A 25,584-nucleotide genomic window follows, 5' to 3' on the forward strand; every position below is an offset into this window, starting at 1 on the left:
CTAGTTATGGTCTTCAAACAGTGTTTTCATTTAGCAAAGACAGAGGTATTAGTCCTTGGGGAATGGGGAAACAGGTTATTTCTCTGTGGGTGGGTTTTCTTATTTGTTGAGCAAATGTTACGTCTGCATCCTGATTTGAACCAATACTTATCAACACATTATACAACTGCCTTTATTCTTACTCTGATGACTGTGGTTAAGCTGTTGAAAGAGATCACTTGCTTTGCTCAAAAAACATTTCATGAAGAACTTACCGATAAGCCAGGCTTTACCGATAAATCCATCCATTGACTGTATTCATAAAAAAACAACTGCATGACAACGATAACAATACATTGTGAACATAAGAAAGGAAAAGGTAAGGGGCAGGACTCAGATGGCATAATGTGTTAGCAAAGGTTGTGGAGAAAATGTGAATTTCGTCATTAATATTGAAATGGAGTCTCTTTTAGTGTCTCTCCTTGGAGGTCATGACATTTATCTTCTGTATCAGTTGGCCACACAGCATTTTAAAGAGCAATGTTCGTATTATGTGCTGAGACTTTTAATTTACGTTTCTTTAAGTAGGTATTCTATTAAAGTACATTAAAAAAAAAGGAGAATTTGTGAACTAACCGAGAAATGAAATTTAGCTGCAGGTTAAAGTATTTTGTTGCCTGCATATATAACATGATTAGCATCCTTTTAACATTCAATATGTGTTTATTGAGCAGCAATCATTGTAGATTAGTGACTTAGCAAATACTCTATGTATGTCAGATTTGACTAAGTGCTTTTCCCTGTAAACATTAGCAAGCAACCTAGGAAATTAGATTATGAATAGCTTTGGAAACTTTATTCGACACAAGTTTTCTTACATTTAGGTTTAAGGAGACTGTATCACAATCTTAAGCTCTGGCCAGTAGTCATGGAATTGATCTATTTGTTGTTAAAATGTAATTGATAAGTATAAATAAATGATGTCACATTTAAAATGACATCTTCATATTGTATGGCCTTTAATCGCAAAGCAGTGATACAGACCCAGAAGTCCTAAACTGAATGCTCACTTCTGAGAGAAAATGTTATGCTAAAAAACAGTTTCGACCTTGCATTTTTTATCTTGTTCTGCTTAAGTCACAAGGAGTTCAGCCCACGGTTATTTTATCCAATTTGTTATGACAGCAGGTTAGCAGTGGTCAGAGTATGAGCCGTAACTTTGGCTCCTTGGGGAAAGTGGAAGCACTTTCATCTAAATGAGTTCATTGAATTTTACTTTGAGAGGCATTGAGTTAAATGACCAGGCAAAACAGCTTCCTGGGTACATGTGCACTTTGTGTCTGGAAGACCTCACCATAAAAGGTTAGGTGCATCTATTAGCAGGACATATTTGAAGAAACAAAAGCAAGGGCCTTCACAGTGTGAATGACTATATATTGTATCACTTCTGTTCAACAATTTACATGATTCCCATGTGGCTCTCTCACAGTGTGTTGTCGGTACATCACATTTTTGAACTTTTTTCATTGGAAATATTGCATTTTTAGCCATGCTCTTGGCAGAGCTCTAGTGATAGGAATGAACACTTACCATGAACTGGGCGACTATGGGTGAGGTGGGGTTGACTGTCAATCGAAATGTTGTGGGTTCGATCCCAGCCCCTGCAGTCAACATGTTGATGTTTCCTGGGGCAACATACATAACTCAGAGTTGCTCCCAGATGGCATTGCCAATAGTGAATGTTTGTTAATGTTAGCGTCCTTGAGCAAGCGGAACATTGCTCTACAGTATATGAATGGGGTGTGAATGGGTGAATGATGACTTGTTAATATAAAGTGCTCTGAGGGGACTTAAAGACTTGATATAGCACTATATAAAAACAGTCCATTTAATCTCAACAACTACATTACATTACATGTTACTTGTTAGACACTTTTATCCAAAGCGACTTACATACTCAATACTGTGGGCAATCCCCACAGGAGCAAATTTGGGGTGAAGTGTCTTGCCCAGGGACACAACAACATGCTGACTGCAGTGGGGTTTGAACCTGTGCTCCCTTGATCCGAACACCAACGCTCTTACCACTGCGCCACACGCCTCCACCTTTTGGTTGATTTCTTAGGAATTTTTTACAGACACAGATGGTCACTAGAGGATTAAACATACTGACTTGTACTGTAGTGCCACTAGATCAAAGTTTTAACTTCTCATATGAATTCAAAGATTTGATCCCTTTTTCCTTGAATCATTTGTAATTCTCGGTGAAGACTGCGGTTTGGATTGCCATGCAATTTGCAACATTAACATTGTTATCCCACTGAGATGTTATTGTGAATCGTAATCATTTTGGTCATCTTTCAATTTTTCCACTTGGGCCTTCATAACATTTAAATTCTGACATTATTAAGTTAATGACCAAAAATGGAATACTAATGACCAGTGGATAGAAATATATTAAGACTCAGTCTTGTATAGTACCGCAACAAGCATTTCCTGTCAGTAATCACAGTTCAGCCTCCATTTACAAGTTCATGAGTTAGTTTTATCTCTGCTTTTGCTCCTCTGGTGATTAACTTGACACTCATGGGGCTTCTCCAAAACATTCCAGTCATTAGTGTCTTAGATCAAAAATAAAATGATAAAATGGGGTACTCTCAGCTATCGTTAGTCCCCGATGTATGTCGTGTTCAAATTCCAGCTGCCGTAAATGCAACATGATGAAAATAAACTATTAGAGGTTAACCATTTAAATGTCTTTGGGCAATCTTGTTCTGAATCCAAACAACAAATAAGGAGATTGGCATGTTTTATTCCAGTAAACTGAACTGCTTTGAATTGATTTTCAAAAACAATAAGTGACTTTATTTGATTTGCAAAGCTTTTTCCTCAAAACACAATGCCCTGAGACTACAATGTGTACTGTTGCCAAATGTCAGACAAACAAAACACATTCAGGTTTTTAATTCATAGCAAGCTCTCTCTGTTAAACCAAGTGTGGCACTGCAAGTCAAGCAGTACACACAAGTATCTGTGAAGGTCATTTCACAGGGAAAGTTTCCAATGAATACCTTGAACTTTTTTGAAGTAGAATAACTTTGTATGTAGTCAAAGCACTTCCAAATGTAACATCAGTCCAAAGAGCTTTTCCCTGGGCAAATCTTGTACAAATAATAATAGAGAGAATGTGTGTAGGGGTCTAGGATTGAACATCCATATTCTTTGGTTCCTCGAGTTTTGCTAGAGTTCAGTTTTCTATGCTGCCAATGCCTTTCTTTTCATAATGTATGTGCCAAGTGTGTACATAAAGGGAGAAAATCACATTTACTTGAGATAGGCACGTCGAAAATATTGCCTATGGTACACAATGCTTTATGTTAAAATTCAGCTCATTTCCTGCTGCTAGCATTGCTATCATCTTAAAGCTGTCAAATATGTCATGCAGGCAATCAAATATGAACATTTCCAGATATATTATAATCAATGAAGCATTAGGGATTCATACAAGCACAGCACTTACGGTTGAGGTCAGTTGTCAGAAGGAAGGAGAAGAACATGAAAAGGCAACAAAAGGCTGACAGTCTTTTGTTCGCACTGCTTTCATTTTTATGACATTTTTGCTCCCACTTTGTATCTCTCTCATTACAGAAGACATTCTACATTTAAGCAATGGGGCCATTTCTTGTACCACCTTGTACTTTATCCATTCCGATGTATATCTCTGTCATGATGGGCTATTAGGGAAAACATCTGTCAGCTGTGTAGCAGGAACACATGTATGTCCCAGGTGACAATCATAGTTTGATAATAATAAAGAATTTTGTGCGTCGAAGAACAAGTAGTTGGAATGCTGTATCAGCATTCCAACTACTTGTTCTTCGACGCACAAAATTCTTTATTATTCCGCCGGGTTATTTTGCGCATCTTCCACATCGCAGAAACTCTGTTCAAACATCAAAACGTTCAGCTCGGTCGGGAATCGATGGCTATTACTTTTCTCATTCATAACTTTCATAATTCCAGAGATATATCCCATAATTCATCACATTTCTAACATGGAAGTCAATGGAAAATGCTCCAAACGGCCCAAAACTTCACAGGTTTGGTAACGATGCAGCCATCAACGCATCTAACCGTATTATGGGGTGTCATCAAATGCCGTTGCCATGGCGACAGACCACTCACCACTGTAAGTCCAATGGACACGGTCCGATTGTCCCCCAAACTTCGCTTGTATATCACCGGTCCAGCCCTCAACAGCTCTACGTCAATTATGGGGTTTCTTCAAATGCCGTTGTCATGGCAACACAATACTCGCCATGAAACACGGTTTTCTCATAACTTCAGTGAAAATGCTCCAAACGGCCCAAAACTTCACAGGTTTGGTAACGATGCAGCCATCAACGCATCTAACCGTATTATGGGGTGTCATCAAATGCCGTTGCCATGGCGACAGACCACTCGCCATGAAGCACAATGTCGCTGTAAGTCCAATGGACACGGTCTGATTGTCCCCCAAACTTCGCTTGTATATCACCGGCACAGCCCTCAACAGCTCTACGTCAATTATGGGGTTTCTTCAAATGCTGTTGCCATGGTAACACAAGGCTCGCCATGAAACACGATTTTCTCATAACTTCAGTGAAGATGCTCCAAACAGCCCAAAACTTCACAGGTTTGGTAACGATGCAGCCATCGACACATCTAAGTGTATCATGGGATGTCATCAAATGCCGTTGGCATGGCGACAGATCATTCATCAAGTTAGTTCAAAAGTTTGCAGTTCAAATATTCTGCTGCTTTTCCAAGCCTTTTTACTTTATTTTCTTCACTCATCACACATTCAAGCCCCCAGTGTTCATGTATCATTTCAATCTAAATTCTTCACTTTCTTCTTACACATTACATTTCAGCATAGCAGTTTAGCATCAGATTTTCAGCATAAAGCATTCCCACTAGCAATTTCTTCAGGAATTGCATTCTCTAGTTTTACTTACAAATGCAGCTTCAGCTAAATAATAGACCTACATGATGGGATTATATAGATAATAAGAAGTTTAATTTGACATGCAGACCCACCTCCACCGTGTTAACCCTGCCACAGGGAATATTCTTAATAAGACTTCAATTTTGTATTATTAGACTATACTAAAAAAATCCCCAAAATGTTAAGCTCAAGATTATGTTAAATTAATTGCTTTTTTAGACAAATACAGTTCACATTAAAGAAGATGGCACTAGTAATTGTGAGGCTGTGTTGGTGTATAAATTACTTGTTGTTTTGTTACTTTTAGACTTAATAATGTACATATTATTGCAGTTCTCAAAACTGAACTCTATATTGAACATGTTGTTTTTTTCCAGGGAGTTTGGGAGATGGAAGGTGAACAATTTGGCAGTGGAGAGGAGAGATTTCTTGGAGTCTTCGTTACCTCTGACTCCTGAATTTATCCGGAACATTCGACTTTTAGGCCGCAGGCCCACCACCCAGATGATCACTGACAACCTGATCAGGAAGTATGGGACTCACTTCCTGTTGTCAGCTACACTGGGAGGTAAACAAAGCATCTGTTGTTCTGAGTATAGATCTGTTACAATGTTACAGTAGATATCCTCATGGTAACTTATCGAACCCTTGGAATAAACTGACTCCACCAGCAATGTGTTTTTTCACTGTTCCATCCACCGCTTACTTTTTAATTTCAAGCCTTGCATTCTAGCTCACATGAATGCTCACAATTACCAATAACAGGCAGTCAAAAACCATACTAATCATTGGAACAATAGGCATTTGATTTGAGGCAGAATAAGACTGAAGCAGCCCTATCATTATAAGTGTCATTATCATCATTAATGAGCAACTACCATTCTTGATGCAATAGTTACCGCCAGCTAGATAATTAAGAATAATTGTTGGAAACTGTCTTTGGTTGATTTAGAAATGTTTCAACTGATTTGATTGAATATGAGAACCCTGTAAAAAGGATGTAATTATGATAATCATGCTTAGTCAATACAGACGCTATGCAAATAAAGGTTGAGCTGAAGTTTATAGGACCCAGGTAAAATCAGAAAGTATTCCAGAATAAGGGAAAATGTGTAATTCTCAGAATGACCTGAGATTCCATTTTATGTTTATATAAGCTTTTAGAGTATGCTAACCAAGGCGTCACATATACATAGCCTGGACATGTCCAAACTCAGTCTAGCTGAATAACTCATCATAGCAACATAACGTGGCACTGGCAGCACAGATATTGCTCTTCAGGGAGGTTGGAATACATTTCAACCCTTTGTACAGTAAACCAGCCACTCACATTGTTGGTCCTCTATGTGAAGAAAAAAAGAACAGACAAAAAAGATTCAAGATGCCAGAGAGGTCGAGGCGAGTCTTGCAAATCCGATTTGCTTTTACAGAGCAACACTTGTCAATTATTTTGTACTGAGTCCTGGTTTGGAAAAAGTCGCAGTTGTGAGTGGCTGTATATAATGCAACAGAACCAGCTTCCTGAGCTGATGCAGCCCCCACACACACACACACACACACACACACACACACACACACACACACACACACACACACACACACACACACACACACACACACACACACACACACACACACACACACACACACACACACACACACACACACACACACACACACACACACACACACACACACACACAGGCTCCCAGCCAGCACTTAGTGGTATGAAGAGAGGAGAATGAGGAGTTTGCCTTGGATTGTTGCCAGAGATATGCCTCTGTGGTTCTCAATGGATAGCCTCTATGTTCGGAAACATATGGACTTAATGAAATTAATAAATAGATTATGATATCAAGAGGGTGCCCTTCAGCATCTGAGGAAGAGAGGCAGTGGGCAGAAAAAATAGCCATATAGCATTAACGCTGCATTATGATGAGGAATATGACGTGCAGTGTCTTGGAGACTCTCAAGCAAAGAGTGTGTGCTGCACCATGGCCCCTAGACTGATTGCTATGATCTACGGCTACTGATGGGTCACGTGGCTTATTCTAATTGTGGTCAAGTATCCATAGCGCTTCAGGGGCTCCTGTATGGCTGCTCCAGGGCTCTTAACCACGTGGAATATAGTGTGTGTGTGTGTGTGTGTATATAATATTATACTGGAGCAAAGCAGGACCCAGTTGTTAATGTTATGTGATATTGTAATGTAATCTTTATACATTCAACACTTAAAAGGTAAGGTATCATTAGCAGTAATGAAAAGATTGCAAAAATGCTGACACTTGAACTTTAGACACTGATAATCAAATGTCTGACACAGTTGAAATGCTTTTTGATTGACATATTTGTATTTTGTAGGAAGTGTAGCACATAAACATCTCAGCAATGAGTGCTTTTAGGGCAAACATATAAAAACAACTACCAATAATCACTAAAACACTTAAAGATGCCTTATTATGTCTCTTTGAGGTTTTCTTGTAGTGTGTTATACATGTTTTGTGCATGTAAATGGTCGGCAAAGGCTTGAATCCCAAAGTTCCCTCCAGAGGGAGTTTCTCTCCCAAACACTCCCCCCCCCTGCCTGAAACGCCTTGATTGGACTCCTTTGTTTACTACCTTTTTATTCTGTAAAATAGTGACATCACTACATTACACTTGGCTCGCGCTCCAAAACATTGTAGGTGGTAAGCTAATGGGCGGTACATCTCCAACACATCTGTAAATAGTGGAGCAATCACAACAGAGCTGGTCAGCTAACCAATCAGAGCAGACTGGTCTATGGTTTCGGACAGAGGGTGAAAAGAGGTGCTGCAGTACAGGCAGTATGAGAAAAATAAAGCCCTTTTTAAACATTAAAGCATGTAAACATGTCACTGTAGAAGCACAAATATGAACCTGAACATGAGGGGGCCTCTTTAAGACACTAACTCTTTGTTTTTATGTAGGAGAAACACACTTAAGCCATGCAGAAGCCCGCATTAGCAACACTGTATAATGTCACTTTACAAATTGTAATCTACATTTTCTGAAATCATGCGTTTTCTGTGCAGGAGAAGAGGCTTTAACGATATTTGTGGACAAGAGGAAACTGAGTAAGAAAGCAGAGGTGAGCGATTATTCCGGAAACTCGTCCACTGTGACTCTGGAGGCTCTGCACCAGCTGGCTGCCTCCTACTTCATTGACAGGGAGAGCACTCTGCGCAAGCTGCACCACATCCAGATCGCCTCAACTGCCATCAAGGTAATGCCTTTGTATCTCTATCTCTATTGTTCATCAGCCCAAAATCAAGTCAATATCATCATGCAGACATTGACAATAAGCTGAGATGGTAAAGATTCAAGAGGCTGAGTGTTTTGGTCAATAACTGTTTGACTTATGTCCTTGACAACCTTTTGTTACCATGTCTTTCATATTTGTACAAACTTTTTTTGCATACACATTTTGCAAATCCATCCATCCATCCATCCATCCATCTTCTCCCGCTTATCCGTGGTCGGGTTGCGGAGGTAGCAGTTCCAGCAGAGAGCCCCAAACTTTCCTTTCCCTAGCCACATCAACAAGCTCTGACTGGGGGATCCCAAGGCGCTCCCAGGCCAGCGAAGAGATATAATCCCTCCACCTGGTTCTAGGTCTACCCCTTGGTCTCTTCCCAGCTGGACGTGCCTGGAACACCTCCCTAGGGAGGCGCCCAGGTGGCATCCTTACTAGGTGCCCGAACCACCTCAACTGGCTCCTTTCGACGCGAAGGAGGAGCGGTTCACCTCCGAGTCCCTCCCGGATGACTGACCTTCTCACCTTATCCCTAAAGGAGACGCCTGCCACCCTGCGGAGGAAACCCATCTCGGCCGCTTGTATCCGCGATCTCGTTCTTTCGGTCATGACTCATCCTTCATGATTATAGGTCAAAAATGGCCCGGTAGACAGAGAGCTTTGCCTTCTGGCTCAGCTCTCTTTTCATCACAACGGTGCGGTAAAGCGACTGCAGCACCGCTCCCGCTGCTTTGATTCTCCGGCCCATCTCACGCTCCGAGATACTTGAACTCCTTCACTTGGAGTAAGGACTCATTCCTTACTTGCAGTCACTTGGCATCGGTTTCCTGCTGAGAACCATGGCCTCAGATTTGGAGGTGCTGATCCTCATCCCAGCCGCTTCACACTCGGTTGCGAGATTTTGCAAATCATGTTATGTAACTAGTACCAAGCCAAACTAGGTTTATTTTAGTTAAAATATCATTTACTTTATCTACTGGAGACATATGGCCGACTCAAAAGTAATCTAATCTCAGTGTTTACAGACTTTGAATAAGCAAGGTACCTTAAAAAGGTAACATTTAGAAATAATGAAGCCCATTAATATTGTTCGAATTACATTGGAGTTTAATTGACTAATTAAATTACTTGAATACACTCTTCTCCAAAAAGATTGTGTTAAAAAACAAACATAATACCTTGTGCTCATGTCCCTCTTTGTATCCTTGTTAAAAAGCGGCAGACCAGCTTTGATTCTGAACATGGAAATCTACAAAATCAAAGTGTATGATTTCTGGTTTTAAGGATTTAAGATGTACCTCTCACTGCCAACTGGAGCTGCTTACATGGGAAGCTGCCCAGAAGAGCTTTATATGAAATCCTTCTTTGAAAGACAGAAGAACAAAATGACCATACTGTAGCTGGAAGTGTTACAACATATTGTTATATCCTAAACTACAGGATATCTGAACTATATAAGCTACGTTAAAATATATGATGGCTAGGGAACTGTAGAGACCATCGTACAGTAGATGCACCAAATGTAAGGCTTTACCACATTCAACAGGGAATTATATGGACATATTAGCAATAAAGAAAGATTGTAGCGACATTGTTTGTGTTTATCTTTAGTGATAACATTGCAATGCAATACCTAGCAAGTAATACATATATATTAACTATAAAATAAAAAGGCATCCGCAGAGCGCAGTCCTCCGTCAAGGCCAATGGTGCGTTCAATGCTCCTAGTATGGTCCCATTTTCCAAGTCATTCTTCCGACTTTGAAGTGCGATGAACATGAGCATGAACGATTATTGGAAAATTGAAAACAACATAGAGGCTACAAAGAAAATGTGTTTTATCGCTCAAAGCATTTAAACAACATGTTTGCAGTTACAGAAATGTTCCCAGTTCTTTATAATAATTATAATTATTGAGCACAAATGCCTATTCCTGCAATGGGTAACTATATACTCTATGTCATCAGCTCCCTTATTTATTTGTTTTCCCTTGGCCAACATTTCATCCAGTTTCATAACAATCAGGCTAGACACATTTCCATAATCTTGCTAATAGACAAGGAGACAGAAAAAAACGGGAAAAAAAAACAGAACTTCCTGGGCATAGGTAAATAAAAATGTTCAATATATAATAACCTCATATCAAATAAGAAGGCCAATAATCAGTAAAATCAATATAATTTAACACTGCAGCACCAAATAAATAAAGTGAGTCTTGAAATACATTTAAACTATTTGTGTATCTTTTAACTCTATGTAGAGTGAACGCAATATAAACAATTTCAATTTCAGAGTTTAAATGTGTTGCATTCAGGTGTCATTTGCACAGTAGAAAAATGCACCAGAAGGAAATTATTTCCTTGTTATAAAACAATGACTACGGTGATAAAAATAAAATGGGAGATGACGCTTTTTATCAGCCTGCTTGTGATGAGATATAATCTTCACCCATCGTGAGCACATAAAGTCTGTGATGAGCACATATGGTGAGGGGGAAGATAAATGAATCTTGTGAGACACAGCTTGTGACAGGTTTCTGCCTCCGGTGTCACCTTCAGGCCGCATGGGGTTAATAGGGCTACGGAGCGAAGGATGACCCTCCTTTCTGTCTCTTTCATTCCTCGAAAAAACAGCTGCAGTGGGCTTGTGAAATGTAGCTTTCTCTGCTGTAGCAGAACATGAATCAGACTTCCTGCACTTATATCAAAGCTCCATCCTCACACAACATTGTGTTCAGGGAGGGTCGGGTATTTCATTTGCAGCTAAGGTGGGCGCATCAGAGGTGCCGAGAAAGATGCTTTTGTCTGTTTCATTTCTTGGGAATTAGGGTTTTTCTGTAGCTACAGAGAGGAAGAGAAGAAGAGAGAGTGTGCTTTCATGCTCCAAAGGCACTCATCTGGCGTAACTGACAGGTAGGAAGTGGAAAGAGGAGAGATTCACCTCCATCACTGGTAAAAAGCGAGTCAGAGGAGCGATACATTCCTCTACACTTGTGCATTTTTTTGCACAGGACGTTGACCTACCAAGCAGCGGAACAGATACAACTAAGCACTTTTCTGCATGAATTTGTAATCGAACAAGTTTAGGTATGAATAACAGAGGGCTGGCGAGGCGGAGACCCCCCTGCTGTCTCCATGCAAAAGGGGAAATTGAAGCTCATTTTGGAGGAAAAGCCTGTTACTATTGTTGTGTGCTGGGGATTGGTTGTGGATATTTAGGCTCCCTTGAAAGATACACGGAGCAGAGCTAAGTCTGGGATCAAGCCGGGTTGTTTGTACAATGAGTAATGAGCCCATTTGTTCGAGAGCGTCAGGGATCAGTTTTGTTACGATTTGAGTATTTGACTAAATCGATGACAATATCCCCACCTGACTGAGGCCATGTTTGTCAGTCTGTCTGAACAGTAATGAAAAAGACTATAGACTTGAATGAGGAAACATTAGTATTGCATTGTGTTCTTTTGTATTGTTGATCTGACTCAATCACAGAGTAGACAGACGGCTGACTTGATAATCTTTAACAGTTAAACCTTTTTAAGTTTCACCTTTTTACGGAATATAGGGACACCATTTACACCTTTTATTTAAGTAGTGTACCACTGCCTCAGTATTACATTTCAGACAAACATGGCAGTGATTATCACCATATACAGTACATCTACAGCTTTTGAGCCCAGTGAAGCTCATTGTTTTGGTTTTGGGACCCATCGCTGTAAATAACATTTATTTTGGGTGAAGAAACCCCCCACTACCTGAATTGCAGCTAGCTTTTGATTACTTGTTAAGATCTTAAACATGATAGTTCACTGAGGAGCTGGTATAAACCAAACAAGAGCTAAAACTCTTTTAGGCAGTGGGCAGCAACTCCTTAATACAGATGCACCTGTGCTTAAGTGTTTCTTATAAACATTGGGGTCTCCTAGTTAATATCATAGACTGTATATATACAGGTTAATATATTAGGCAGGAATCAGAGCTGCACTTACGTGTTTAGCATTGTAGTTGGAATCAAAACAAGTTATTCCATTATTACCCAAAATCTGAAAGAAAATGTAATAACTCTATAGATTATTGCAAGAGACCCACATGAAATAATTTACCAGACCATCGATCTTCAATTGTTGTACGACTGACTCACTAGACAGACGCTCATGCCCACTCAGTCATTGAAGTTTAACTATAACCACTTCTTAACATGTCAGGCAGTATGGCACTAGCCTTTATTGGCAAACAATCATTTTGTGCTCAATATGTTGGATGCCGGATAAATAATTATAATTAAACAAATAAATGTTTAATGTTTTATCATTTGTGAGTATTTTGCTCTCAAGTAATTAGTTGGTAATATACTCCCGGGACTCTAGCACATTGAAGTTCCTATAATGAAATAAAACCAAAAATATTCCAAAGAAAGGCACAAATCTAGCAACAGTTCAAGTATTTGCTTCAATCTCTCAACCATGTACCGATACAGGTGGCCAACAATGTCCTATTACATATTTGTAATATACCACAATGTATCTACAGTGAATAGCAGCTGCTATGCAAAGCGGAAATTGAATGCTCTGCTCATCAGTCAACGTTTTGCCATATGGCTTATCATATGGCATATCAAATAATTCCTTATAAGGATTCAATATTCATGTGGTCTGAAACCCAGGGTTGTTTTTCATTTCCTCACATTCATATCAGCATTAGAAAACCCCATGAGGGAAACAAGGGATTTATAATGTGATAGTCATATTATTGCTGAAGAATTGTACTCAAATTATCTTCATTTCCTTTTCTCATTCACAGAAGATATGTATTATTCCTCTATCAAACCCCTTTATTCTGGATTAGGGTTTTCATTAAAAAGCCTCAGTCTTCCCTGCATGCAACACGGGCATCATTTGAGTACCCAGGCCCTTCAGCCCTTTATGATTGTGTTACTGATCGACTGACCCTCATTGTCTCACCTCATCCATCCGTCACTTTATACCAACTGTCCTCTGACAAGCCTGACCAGGACAAATTGCTGAACAAAATATGGTGTCCTAGAACCACAAAGAGAGAAAAATGAGAATCAGTTAGATGCTCTCCGCCGTGTCAAAGCAAGAAAAAGGAGAGCGTTGAAATAAGATCTCTTCTTGCAAATGAAGTGAAAACAGATGCTTTGCTGGAATTGCTCTGTGGCTAAAAGGTCAATCGAAACAACTTCAATCATGGACTAGACAAACAAAAAAAGGTGTAGCATTCTCGCAGAATAACGAGAGAAGGAAACCAATCTTTATTCCAGTTTTCTGTTTGACATTCACAAGTACATATTATTATGCAGAAACCACTGTGATTCAACCTAACACAGAAAGCCATTACACAAGGCATATCCTTCCCATCAAACTCATTTTGAATCTGATGTATAGAAACAACATTTTTAAAATGTAGTATCATTTAACCAGAACATTTTACAAATGAGCTTTTTCTTTGTTGTTGCCCAGGTGACGGAGACCCGCACAGGTCCTCTTGGATGCAGTAACTATGACAACCTTGACTCTGTTAGCTCTGTGCTGGTTCAGAGTCCTGAAAACAAAGTCCAGTTGCAAGGTTTGTCTAATTTTGACCACTTTCTTGTGTAATTAAAGATGATTCTGAAAAATATGTACTTTGGATTACCAACATAACATACAGATTCAGAGATTGTGTTAAGTAAATTATTTCAGGCAGCATTATATTGTCATGAAAAAGTCACTTCCCACATTTGACAATTGTTAACCTTGGTTTCCCAGGCCTGCAGGTGATCCTCCCTGACTACTTGAGAGAAGGTTTTGTGAAGGCTGCTCTCAGCTACATAGCCTGTAACGGCGAGGGTGAATTTGTATGCAGGGACAATGACTGCTGGTGCCATTGTGACCCCAAGTTCCCAGAATGCAACTGTCCCTATTTGGACATCCAAGCCATGGAAAAGAGCCTGGAAAGGATCACAGAGACATGGGGGATACTCTATAAAGAGTTTGAGGAGTCAGGTAAGAAAGGCAAGACCATCATGGATTTTTACTTATGTTCACGTTGCATGCCTCATCCTAAATGCAGGAGTAAAAACCTTTGGAATAATACATTTGAGAGGGAGTGATGAGGAATTCAAAGGTTTTATCTGTACCGTTAAATCTGAGTAAGCTTCCTATATATATTTTCCTCCCTATTCTGTGATTTATAGGTGAACTACCCTATAGTGAATTGTTAGTTCTGGAAAACTTTTTACATAGAAGGAAGTGAACTGTAGAAACGGATAAAACAAATAAAATAAATGAATTGCTTCTGGCTCAGGTAGTTTCCAATAGGTCTCGAGCAGATTAATCAGCCATAAAACCCACTTATTGCCCGTCCAGCTTTTTATATCACAGGGGGAAACAAAGTTTAGGCAGAAGCTCTTAGTCTAATGTTTGGTTATTATTGCTGTGCTAGGTCGCTCTGCCTTGGTGATTATTACTCCGGTGAAATAAAAATATCTGTCTTTTTTTCCACTACTTAGCTTTGGAAAAAAATATCCTAAGTGCAATTACTTTTAAAGTTTATGTTTTAATAGCTGGGTGTGAAGAGAGGGCAGGAGTGTGCCCAGAATACAGACACCCGCAAGTGTTATAGATGTGTCCTTCAGCGAGGGATATAACATGCTTCTAGCCGGCTGATTTATCAGCAGAGGGAGATACCAGGAATATAAACTCCCACACTAGTTTGGTTAACCTTGAACCAAATGACAAAACAGGTGAAAATAAAAATTGCAGTGTTTTTCAGGGTTTTATGTAACTCATTGTTAAAATATGTGGCATTTGCATTCAGAATGAATATACTTGACTGGGTTTATGTGCCATTTATGGAGCAATACAGTAAGTGCAGATAATCAGTGTGACAAAAAGCATCATATTTAATTTTAATTTTAAATAAAAAATTAAGTCTCTGACATAATAAACACATTGGCCAGTTGTAAAAGGAGAAAAGTACATTAAGGAGGTTAACCTTATGGAGATACATAGGACAACGTTCATGATTGTCACACTCGCAGTATTACAAATAGCTTCAGTCGTACTGTCATTAGTAATCTGTCAACCAATCAGTGAGATTATATTGAGCATTTAAAAAAATAACATATAATGGTCTTTCTATTCATGACACTGAACCTCTTAAGGACGGTCCCCCCAGTGGACCCCCCCCCCACCGTTTTTGTTTGAGACTGTGTCTCAGGGCTTCTTAACATTTATGAAACTATTAATGTTACCCTGTGTCACAAGAACAAACGTCCCTTTTAAATTATTTCTGCTTTAAAGTGGACACTCTATTGTCTTTTATCGTCTCATTCATTATGGAAGCTTTTGGTTTATTTTTACTGACCATAGTCAAATTGTTTGAGTTAAATTTAAAAGCACCACCTGCTAGATGCTGTACCAGAATGCAAGGTAAAATCTACATGTCAAGCCCAAATAGAAAAGCCTGAGGTCTGACGAATTTCAAAGGGCTCTTCAAAAGCAACTGAGAAGCAAAGCATATATTGCCTCAAACTGAATGACACATCTGTTGCATCCTTTGCATTGTATAGCATCACACAATCAAAAGAGCACTGGTCCAAAGATAAATTGAGCGTTGAGGTGGTCCTTTAAAGGTTTTTAAGCACACCACGTTGTATGATAATCATTGACATAAATGATGTGAGAGAACAGAAGTTAAAAAAGGATATAAACACAGGACAGAAAAAAAGACAGTAAGGCAACATAGGCAACATAGATATAGTATATTTTTTGTCAGGGTCCCATTATGCGTATGTAAAAGTAAAATACCACAACTCATACTGTTTAATAAGGTACCAGTGAATCAGCATTTATAATGTAAATACCTTATATTGCATAAGAGGAAGTCAACATCCAATAAAACAATTAGATATCCCCTTGTAAAATATGTGTCTTTTTTGTTGTTACAGATGAATTCAAGGCGTTCTACTCAAGACTTCCGCAGAACTATTTCCTGAATGTGTCAGGCATACAACACTTGTGGGCGTTGGACAACTTGTTCCAGTGGCGTTATGAGCAGCTGGAGAACAGCATGCGAGTCCTCTCCAGTAGAGCCCAGAGAGTCATCTTCAAGCTCTTCAGTCTCAGTAAAAGATGTCAGCGCCAGCCCCAAGTCCGCCTACCGAGAGAACGGTGAGCAATGAAACACTCATCTTATGTGCAATACAACTATGTATGCCAGATATATTTTTTCACAATTTGACAAAGCTTTGATGATTTCATGTCAACTTTGGTCTTCATTAAACCTACTGCCGCCTATATTTTTCGTATAATTTAATGTATTTTTGTATTGAAGTTCATTTTCCTTACTGTTTGATTTATATAACTCCATGTGATTCTGAAATGATTTGCCTAAAGCCACTGATCAACAAGTCCTGCAGTTATTTATATAGACTAATCAAGGGATATAGGTGGAAGTAACAAAGCTGGCATTGCTGTGGTGGCTTAGCCATTACATTTATGGATTCATCATCTCTTTTTTTACAGCCGTCGCAAAGAAATATGTAGATCCTGCCCCATGTTGAAAAGCAGTAAAATGCCATTATAACAAGCCACACATCTACTGCTCACAAGCTTTCCTTTTTATAATCTTTATTTGGATCCTGAAATATTCATGGAATCAAGACATCCTTTAATTGGACTTCATTGGACTTCTCCATGACATCCCTCTGCAACCCCATTCTCTGCTTTTATTTAATGGCCGTAAACAAGAAAATACCACTTCTTCTGCATATTAGAGGATTTATCAAACTCTGTATTGTTAGGGTTTAGTTTAGGGAATATTATAACCAAGTTGGTTAAATTAGGAAATACTGCCCTAAAGCGAAACCAATGTTGACTGTTGTCAGAAAACCGAGTAAAGATTTTATAGAAACTAACTTCCACTTCAGCCTCAGAGACCTTTTGAGATGCTGTAACATCACTGCCAACCTTCAGCTGCTGACAGAAGAGAGTCATTTTTCACATGCCGGCAAAGTCAATAAAATAAATACATACATACATACAGGTCCTTTTGAATGTTTTACAAATGCTGGTAAACACATGTTCTGAACATTCAGACTATTGTTTTAGATGTAATGAAATTCACATTCACTCAGGCTACATGTATTTGTCAGTGGACCTGATTGCTGAAGGTGACGGATCCAACCATTACTGTCAGTTACAACACATCAATCATCTACCGCTCTATTCAATGTCCAGTCCCTCACTCTGTTTCTTCGCTTCTTCTTTGTTTCCTCTGTCTCAGTCCCGATCTGTGTTATTCTCGCAGCCGCCACATTGTCACAACACAGATTAACCTCTGATCTACGCAGCTGATATTTCCAAACACTTGGCAAGAAAAGAAGTGGGAGCGCCATAGCCCAGGCAGTGTTTATCTATGTTATTACCGCCATGGCAGCTATAAAGCTTTCCCTTTCTTTTCCCTCTTCACAGATATATCCATACTCAGAAGAAAGAGATTGAGAATGGGGTGTTTGTCAGTTTTGCCTTGGAGAGAAACGGAAGCTCTCGAAAAAATCCTCACTCTTATTTCAAAATCCTGTTTGAGGCACTTGAGATAGATGAGGGATATGTGATTGATTTTGCTTCCTGGGGGTTACTTTTTTCTCCGCGCTGACAATTATGAGCGAATAAGCCAGTCGAAGCAGCAGTCAGCTTGGCTTTTATTAGGCGGGTAATGATAACACTGAACAGCTCGCTTTGTGCTCAAACTTTTGCCATTAGGCATAACGATGAATATTGTCATTCATGTAGTGATTTCACTACTTTTGGTTTAATCAGCTTAGAAAATGCCTTTCTTGTGTGTAGGCTTCAAGAAAAGGTGCCAATGTTGTGCATGTATGCCAAGTTGTTCAATGCTTCACTGGAAGATTCCTCTCAATTCTTTTTTTGACTATAAGAGAGTGCAATTATAATTTCACAACAAAACAAGAAAAAGGGAAAGTTGAATAGCTTTTTAATTAACTTGTCAAGGGATTGAGTAGATCAGACCAATTTCATCTTAGCAGCCTTACACTGTTTCAATTACATGATTTCACACTGAGGAAAAATTGCCAGAAGGCGTAATTATTGCATATCATGACACTGGTATTTTCTTCCTTTGATTTGTCTTGCTTGATTCAAGCTTCTGATTGACTGACTGTTTTGCCTCCGTCAGAAGATCAATATAAGTTATTTGGAATTAATATTATTAGAAACAATACAATATATTATTTACAAAAACAAATAAGGTGTTACCCAGCTTGTTCCTATGCTATGTGAACCAAAATATATCTACCCCCCAGTTCTTGACACATACGTCCATTTGGTTTGTGGATGATTGTGGTGGTTTTTAGACATTGCTGTCTTTCTAACTGTTCTAACATGACAATGTGAAAAGTTAGGTCCATAAAGAATGGTTTGCCCAGTGTGGAGTTGACTACCGCTCAAATAATCTTAAACTTGTTAGATATATTTTAGATTAACTGGATCACCAACTGTAAAACAGGCCCTATAGTCCAACATCAGAATCGCACCTCATTGATGCTCTTGTTTCTGAATAGGAGCAAATTTCTGCCATGTTCCAAAATAGTGAAAGCCAGGAACAACCAGCAAACTGCAGGCTGTTTAGAGCCAAATCATGTTTCTCAATGGATTGGGAATGGCATGGTTATTTATAACATGTGGGTGTAATATTTGGGTGTAGACACTTCTGGCCAATAATTGTACATTACTTCAAGGAAACCAAATATTTTGTATTTTAAATTCCACCAACCTAAGGGAGGTCCCTTTTATCTTTCCCTTTATTAAATAGTATTTTATCGATAGAAACAGAAATTGAGTGTCCTTTGAATTTTTGGCTGAGTTGTTTTATTCAAAAAACAGTCACTGTACATTTGGCTGATTTATTTTCAGTATCACTTGCTCTTATAAAAGCGTCATATGAGTTCAAAGACACTGTGATTTACAGCAGCTGTTTGTAGGAAGTGTAGGAAAAGGCTGTACGTACACCGGGGAACTAACAATACAGCCACAGTCTCGTCTTGGTGACCGCTTTGCTCTACTGAAGCTGTCAGAGATGAAATGCCTTGTCCACAGGTAGCGCGTGATGGAAAGAAAGAGCCTTTCCGGATCATTTCCCATGACCGCTTTTTCCATTAGGGGGTTTTGATATTTAAATCAGTGATTCTCTGAATTCAGACTAGCTTCCAACTGCCAAGCACACAATATGATTTGGATACAATGGAAGGAAGCCCCATATGTAATCCAGCACACATTTTAAGATTAGCATAAAGTTTACCACAATACACCCTCATCAAAGAAAGAGGGTTCTTTTTTTTCTGAAAGGAAAGCCAGCGATATGTACAGTGTGTTCCCTCTCTTCAGCGAGCAAAGAGGATAAGAGGCATAAAGGGATCACAGTCAAGAAAGTGCTACAGACGGGAATCAAACTCGGGCCCACATGTGGGAATTACATGCCTGAGAGTCATTTACCCTGCGGCTGCAGCTGCTTCTAGTATTTATGTCACAAATTGATCAAAGACAACTTTCTCTGTCTATACTCTTGCGCTTTCTGTTCCTTTTCAAACTCCGAGGTTTGTGCTCACATTCTTTGCTTGTGTAACCTTCACTTTTTAATACAACAAAAAACTGGTAGTCAACAGAAATGTCCAGCCAGCCTGCCTCAATAACAATTATTTTTGCAAACCCTTCCATGCAATCTTAGGACAAAAGGCAGCTGTGACATTAAAACTAAGATTCAAACGTAGTGGAGCCAATACATTCCAGTAGGATTGGAGGTCCTATATAATCTTATAAACCATATTGTACTATGTAGTTAATTATTGAAAAAGTTGTTGAGGAAATGTTTATGTAACTTACACAGAATTGTTTTGTATTAAATGTATTATGTCAACAGCTTCCACATAATTGTATTAGGTTAGTTGAAACAATAGCATCAAGTTGAACCTATTCTTTTTTATTTCAACTTAATATTATTGCTTTCAACTAACCTAATACAATGAGTAATTTGTTCAACGTTTAAATGTTGTGTAGATATCTAAAAAACATCCACTTATGACCCTACCTAAACCATGCTTACTTGAATCCTATGGGGCAAGCTGCATGCTTTACATAATGCTGATGATGCTTTCTATTTTGTAATGAGCAAGCTGTCTGCACACCCGACAGGTCTCCTGGACCCAATAAAGCAGCAACCTATTAAACTAGCTCAACCTATAAGCCCTGTTCAATAACACTCCCCTTCTTCCTCTCTCTTTCCTCCTGTTTTTTCTATGGTGCAGGTCTCAGTCATACTGGCTGAGTCATATACAGTCCCTCCTGTATTGCTCAGAGAACAACCAGCTTGGTGCTTTCTCTGAGGAGCTCCACAGCTGCAGCTGCCGATACGAACACAGCCCCTGTCAGCTGCCCCCGCCATGCTCCGTTGGGGAAGGCTCGGCCTGTGCTGCCTGTGCACCAGACAACCACACACGCTGTGGGAGCTGCAACCCTGGCTTCGCCCTGACGCAGGGGGCCTGCAGGTCCATGGTGGCTGACTCTACGGAGAACTACCTGGGATTTGAGACGGACCTCCAGGATTTGGAGCTGGGCTACCTACTGCAGAGAGCTGACCGCAGGCTAGAGGTATTTTTCTTTTAGCCTTTTGTTAAATCAAGTCAGCATGAGCTGAGCTGTCTTTCACACCAGTATCCTGGGGAGGATATACTCACTTATGTGAGCAACTCAGCATTAAAAAAGTCTTGCCCTTCTGGCTACTGAGGAACTTCATTGTTTCCCCATACTTTTCCACTTTTTCAAACACATTTTAGATGTTCTGAAAATCCATGGCAGCTTGTAGTGCATTGATTAGAAATAGGCTAGTTTTAAGGGTAATTCTTGACTTGGGAATTGGCAGATTATTGCTTTTTGTTGCTTTCACAATGGCATTGAAGACCAAAGGCTAAAAAATAACTGAGAGAGTGCAACATGTACATGCTCCTCAGATGTTCCTATTCTTTTGACTTTGGTGTGTTCATGAGCTTTAAGTCGAAACGTTGGAACATGAGAGGTACAAATACAGATGTATGTATTTTATTTCTCAGAGCATTTTAAAAACATATTGATTTCTCAATGAAGGTTTCTCATTTCTCTAATTCCCCTCCTCGACTCCTATCCTCGTGTCTTAGTCCCTCCCACAGGAGATGCGAGCAGAGGAATCGAGGAGGGGAACCGAGGAGAGAGGAAGGGAAGCAGCAGGCGGTTAGAGAAATGAGAAATCCTCTCCTCTGAGTGGTCATTTTAAAGAGACGTCCATTAATGATGACAGGAGGCACAGCCCTCTGTCTGATGGACAGATGTGTTCATGATGACTTATATATTTACTTTTAATTCATTCACAGTGCGATATAACGAGACAATAACAGGCTACAGATGCGGACATATATACACACACACACACACACATATATATATATATAATATATAATCACAATCAACTCGAAATGCGGCGCAGCTTTTGCGGGCTTCACGTAACGCCCATATTTGCCTATAAATAGTCAAAGAAACGCCCATTCATTCATTCATTTTGACTGACTGCATGAAGAAGATCGCAGGAAATGACGACAGAACAGCTAAAAAATACATCTCACACCGTGTCAGATTTTGGTTATTTTGGGGAGGTCGAGATAAATCATATTGTTTGGTGGATGCAGTTTGAACCAGAGTAGCAGCATGGAGGTCGGATCGTCACCAAAATAAATAAATAAGTGGTCCGAAAAAGGTTAATGACAACAAAAAAAAACATAGCCTAACCTTCCTCAGGCAGTGTGTTTGTACCGGGGACAGGAGACCCCCCTTGATGAGAAACTGTAAGAAATGATCGGAGAATCCCTCCGGAGTGGAGTCATGACGACTGGATCTGAATTATTTTGTTGTATTTGGTGGTTTGTGTTCCCGCTGTCGATCAGCAACTATAGATCCATAATCCACCAGTTAAAGGAAATACAATGTGTTGTTATATTACCTGTACAATTTACCACATATGGTGTTCTTAGTTTCCATACCTCCTGTGTTTTATGAGCGACTTACAGTATCAAGTATTGGCGAACGGCATAAAACATGATTAAACATGATAGTATATAAAACCATGCTCGTATTTATACAACCTATAGAAAAGCAAAACGGCGTCAGTTTAAAGTAATTCTGTTATTCTGTTTACCACATCATTTATGAGAATACATTTCTTAACAAGAGAACATAATCGAGGGTTGATCAATACCATTTCCGTATTTATTTATTTCTCCAAGTTAGGTTTTTGTGTGTACTGAGGAGTCTCAAACAGGCGTTTGTTTAATCATTTTAAGATTGGCTTTAATCAATGTTTGCAAATGAATTCTTCATATATGATACATGAGAGGTAACATTTTATTTATGGTATTATTTCCACATATTCCTTCTGCCAACGGTGTCGCAGTTTCTCGTCTCTCTTTGTGCTTAGTGCGTACGCATGGGTCAGAGTTTGCGTGAAGGAGTCGAGGAGGGGAAATTACAGAATTGAGAAACCTTCAAAGTGTTTCAACTAAAGTTCATTTTGCAAGTTGGAACGTGTCCATTCAAATAACTCTGACATAACATGAAAGCCCAAAAAATACTCAACAAAATGGGGTTCTTACTTGGCTCCTGCTGCACCCTTTCCGAAAGTTTCATAAAACATGTCTTTTTATGTAATCTGCCTGTTTCTTAGCCAGATTTATTGCATTTTGTCCCCTTATGAGACATTGCAAAAAGATATACCATACCGTATGTATGATTTTTCTTCTTTTTTTTAACATCCGATTGCGAGTTTAAAAAAAAATGTTGATACAATTAACTTCTGCATGTATTCACTGTGTTCATGAGTGCTGTAAGTCTATCCTGTCTTCATGTCTGTCTCTGATAGGTCCATGCGATCTTCATCAGCAATGACATGCGACTGAACAGCTGGTTTGACCCATCATGGAGAAAGAGGATGCTGCTGACGCTGAAGAGCAACAAGTACAAGTCCAACATGGTCCACATGCTGCTGGGAGTATCCCTCCAGATCTGCCTTACAAAGAACAGTACCCTGGAGCCTGTCCTCACCCTCTACATCAACCCCTTCGGAGGGAGCCACTCAGAGAGCTGGTACATTCCTGTCAATGAGAACAATTTTCCAGACTGGCAGGCCACCAAGTTGGACCTGCCTTTCGAGTGCTATAACTGGACTCTGACGCTGGGCAACAAGTGGAAGACATTCTTTGAAACCATTCATATCTACCTTCGGAGCAGGATAAAGACTCAAACTGGAGTGAATGACAGCTTATATTATGAGCCGTTAGAAGTGACAGATCCCGCTAGGAACCTGGGTTATATGAAGATCAACAGCATCCAGGTCTTTGGCTACAGCATGCACTTTGATCCGGAGGCAATCCGTGACTTGATCTTGCAGCTGGACTACCCGTACACCCAAGGGTCCCAGGACACTGCCATGCTTCAGCTGATGGAAATTCGAGACCGGGTGAACCGGCTGTCCCCTCCTGGTCAACAGAGGTTGGACCTGTTTGCTTGTCTTCTGCGCCACCGGCTCAAAATGACTGCAAGCGAGGTGGTTCGCATTCATGCCACCTTACAGGCTTTCAGCTCACGTCTGCCCAACACAATGGATTATGAGACCACCAAGTTATGCAGTTAACAGATACTTGATGGATGTCGGGACTGTACACAGCCTCAAGGAGAACTCCTGGACATATGAAGTGCCCGTGGGGTGGAGATGCTTACGGGCAGGGTTGGGAGGGTTACTTTGTAAATGTAATCAGTTACTGATTACTGAATACATGGCTCTGAAAGTAATCCGAATACAGTTACAGTTACGTGTCTTAAAAACGTATTCAGATTACTTTTAGATTACTTTTGGATTACTTTATTTTTCCATCACAGATGGGTATGTTTTGGTGTACAGGAGACACAAAAAGCAAAAGGAAACTGAACGTGTTTATACTCTTTTAATGGCTTATCAAGAGCAGAACTGAAACATAACATCTGAAACGATGTAACAACATAATACACTTTTGGGGGATGCAGCTTGGGATGTGAGGAGTGAGGGACACGGCTTAGAACGGGCGTGTCATCTTCTGTCCTGCCAGTGTTGGCACACGCCAACACTGGCGTTAGCGAGGTTGGCGAGGCTGAGTTAACCCTCCCGCTGCCTCCTGGTGCTGCAGAGATTTCATGAAGTGAAGGAGGTTTTCCTGTGGTGTCGATATCGCCACGATTTAAACGCAGACTTTTGTTCCTCCATGTTTCGTTGTTATTGTTCCACGTTTTTTTCAAACGCTCCCTTTTTTGGTCCATCTGCGGCGGTAAAAGTTTTTGTGCGCTGTGATGATTCGGCTGTACCTTTAGTAATGAATATTAAATGTTGTGAGGAAATCTTTCCACCAATAATTCCAATAAGTAATCCAAAATGTATTCACTTCAGGTTTACTAAAGTAACTGTAATCAGATTACTCGTTTTTCAAATGTAACGCGAGCTGAATACAGTTACTTGATTTTTGTATTCTGATTACGTAACGCCGTTACATGTATTCCGTTACAACCCAACCCTGCTTACGGGTGTGTCTATGGATTACCAAACTGTAGGGTAAATCAGGAGAGAACCGACTGTGGACAGCTGAAGATTGTACTTATCGGGTTGTTTTGGTTTCTGTTTTGTGGCAACCTTTTTCAGTGCTATATGATTGAGTATGAGGTGGATCACCGAGAAAACGCACAAGAACAAACTCTTTAAAACAATAATTCTTCATTACAAATTCCAATTCCAATTCATAAAAGTTGAACCATCCTGTTTCAATATGACTCTGCTCATTTCTACTGCAACTACCAGTGCCAAATGAATGGACATTTTATGGTAAAATTAAAATGGTACTGTCTGTTTGTTTGTAACTTTTATATGTTCTTTCGCTTTAGTGACAGTGCACTTTCCATGAAGACAAGAATACAGTGGTGTAAGTCAATATTTTGTAGATAAATTGATATTAAAACATCATGTTATAACAAATTCCAGCTGTTGGAATATTTGTCATCATTCGTTTAGCTAGCTTTCTCTACATACATTTCATGAAGTAATTGCATACACTGTAAGCAGTCTTTTCAAACATCAATCTAAAGCTGTCACTGATCTTGGAGGGGTAACTGATACACTGATTAGCCTCCATGTTACTCCATTAGTTTACAGTACATATGACATCTCAAATACTGTGATTTAGGCTACTACACAATGCAGATTGGAAGTGAGTAAAAGGCAGAGGT

The 25,584-nt window shown here is 39.6% G+C and overlaps 1 protein-coding gene across 1 annotated transcript in view; it reads left to right on the forward strand.

Moving 5' to 3' along the window:
- Positions 1-24,656, forward strand: part of LOC117495936 (BMP/retinoic acid-inducible neural-specific protein 3-like) — a 53,290-nt gene extending 28,634 nt beyond the window's left edge. Inside the window, exons 3-9 of the mRNA XM_034147548.1 lie at positions 5,344-5,534; positions 8,020-8,210; positions 13,717-13,822; positions 14,005-14,241; positions 16,188-16,410; positions 20,562-20,904; positions 23,198-24,656. Of these exons, the coding sequence (XP_034003439.1) occupies positions 5,344-5,534; positions 8,020-8,210; positions 13,717-13,822; positions 14,005-14,241; positions 16,188-16,410; positions 20,562-20,904; positions 23,198-23,968 (2,062 nt within the window). The 3' untranslated portion in view covers positions 23,969-24,656. The remainder of the gene's footprint in view (positions 1-5,343; positions 5,535-8,019; positions 8,211-13,716; positions 13,823-14,004; positions 14,242-16,187; positions 16,411-20,561; positions 20,905-23,197) is intronic.
- Positions 24,657-25,584: the final 928 nt, after the last annotated feature.

This window comes from Trematomus bernacchii, unplaced genomic scaffold (genome assembly GCF_902827165.1).
Source record: "Trematomus bernacchii unplaced genomic scaffold, fTreBer1.1, whole genome shotgun sequence".
Taxonomy (NCBI): Eukaryota; Metazoa; Chordata; class Actinopteri; order Perciformes; family Nototheniidae; genus Trematomus; species Trematomus bernacchii.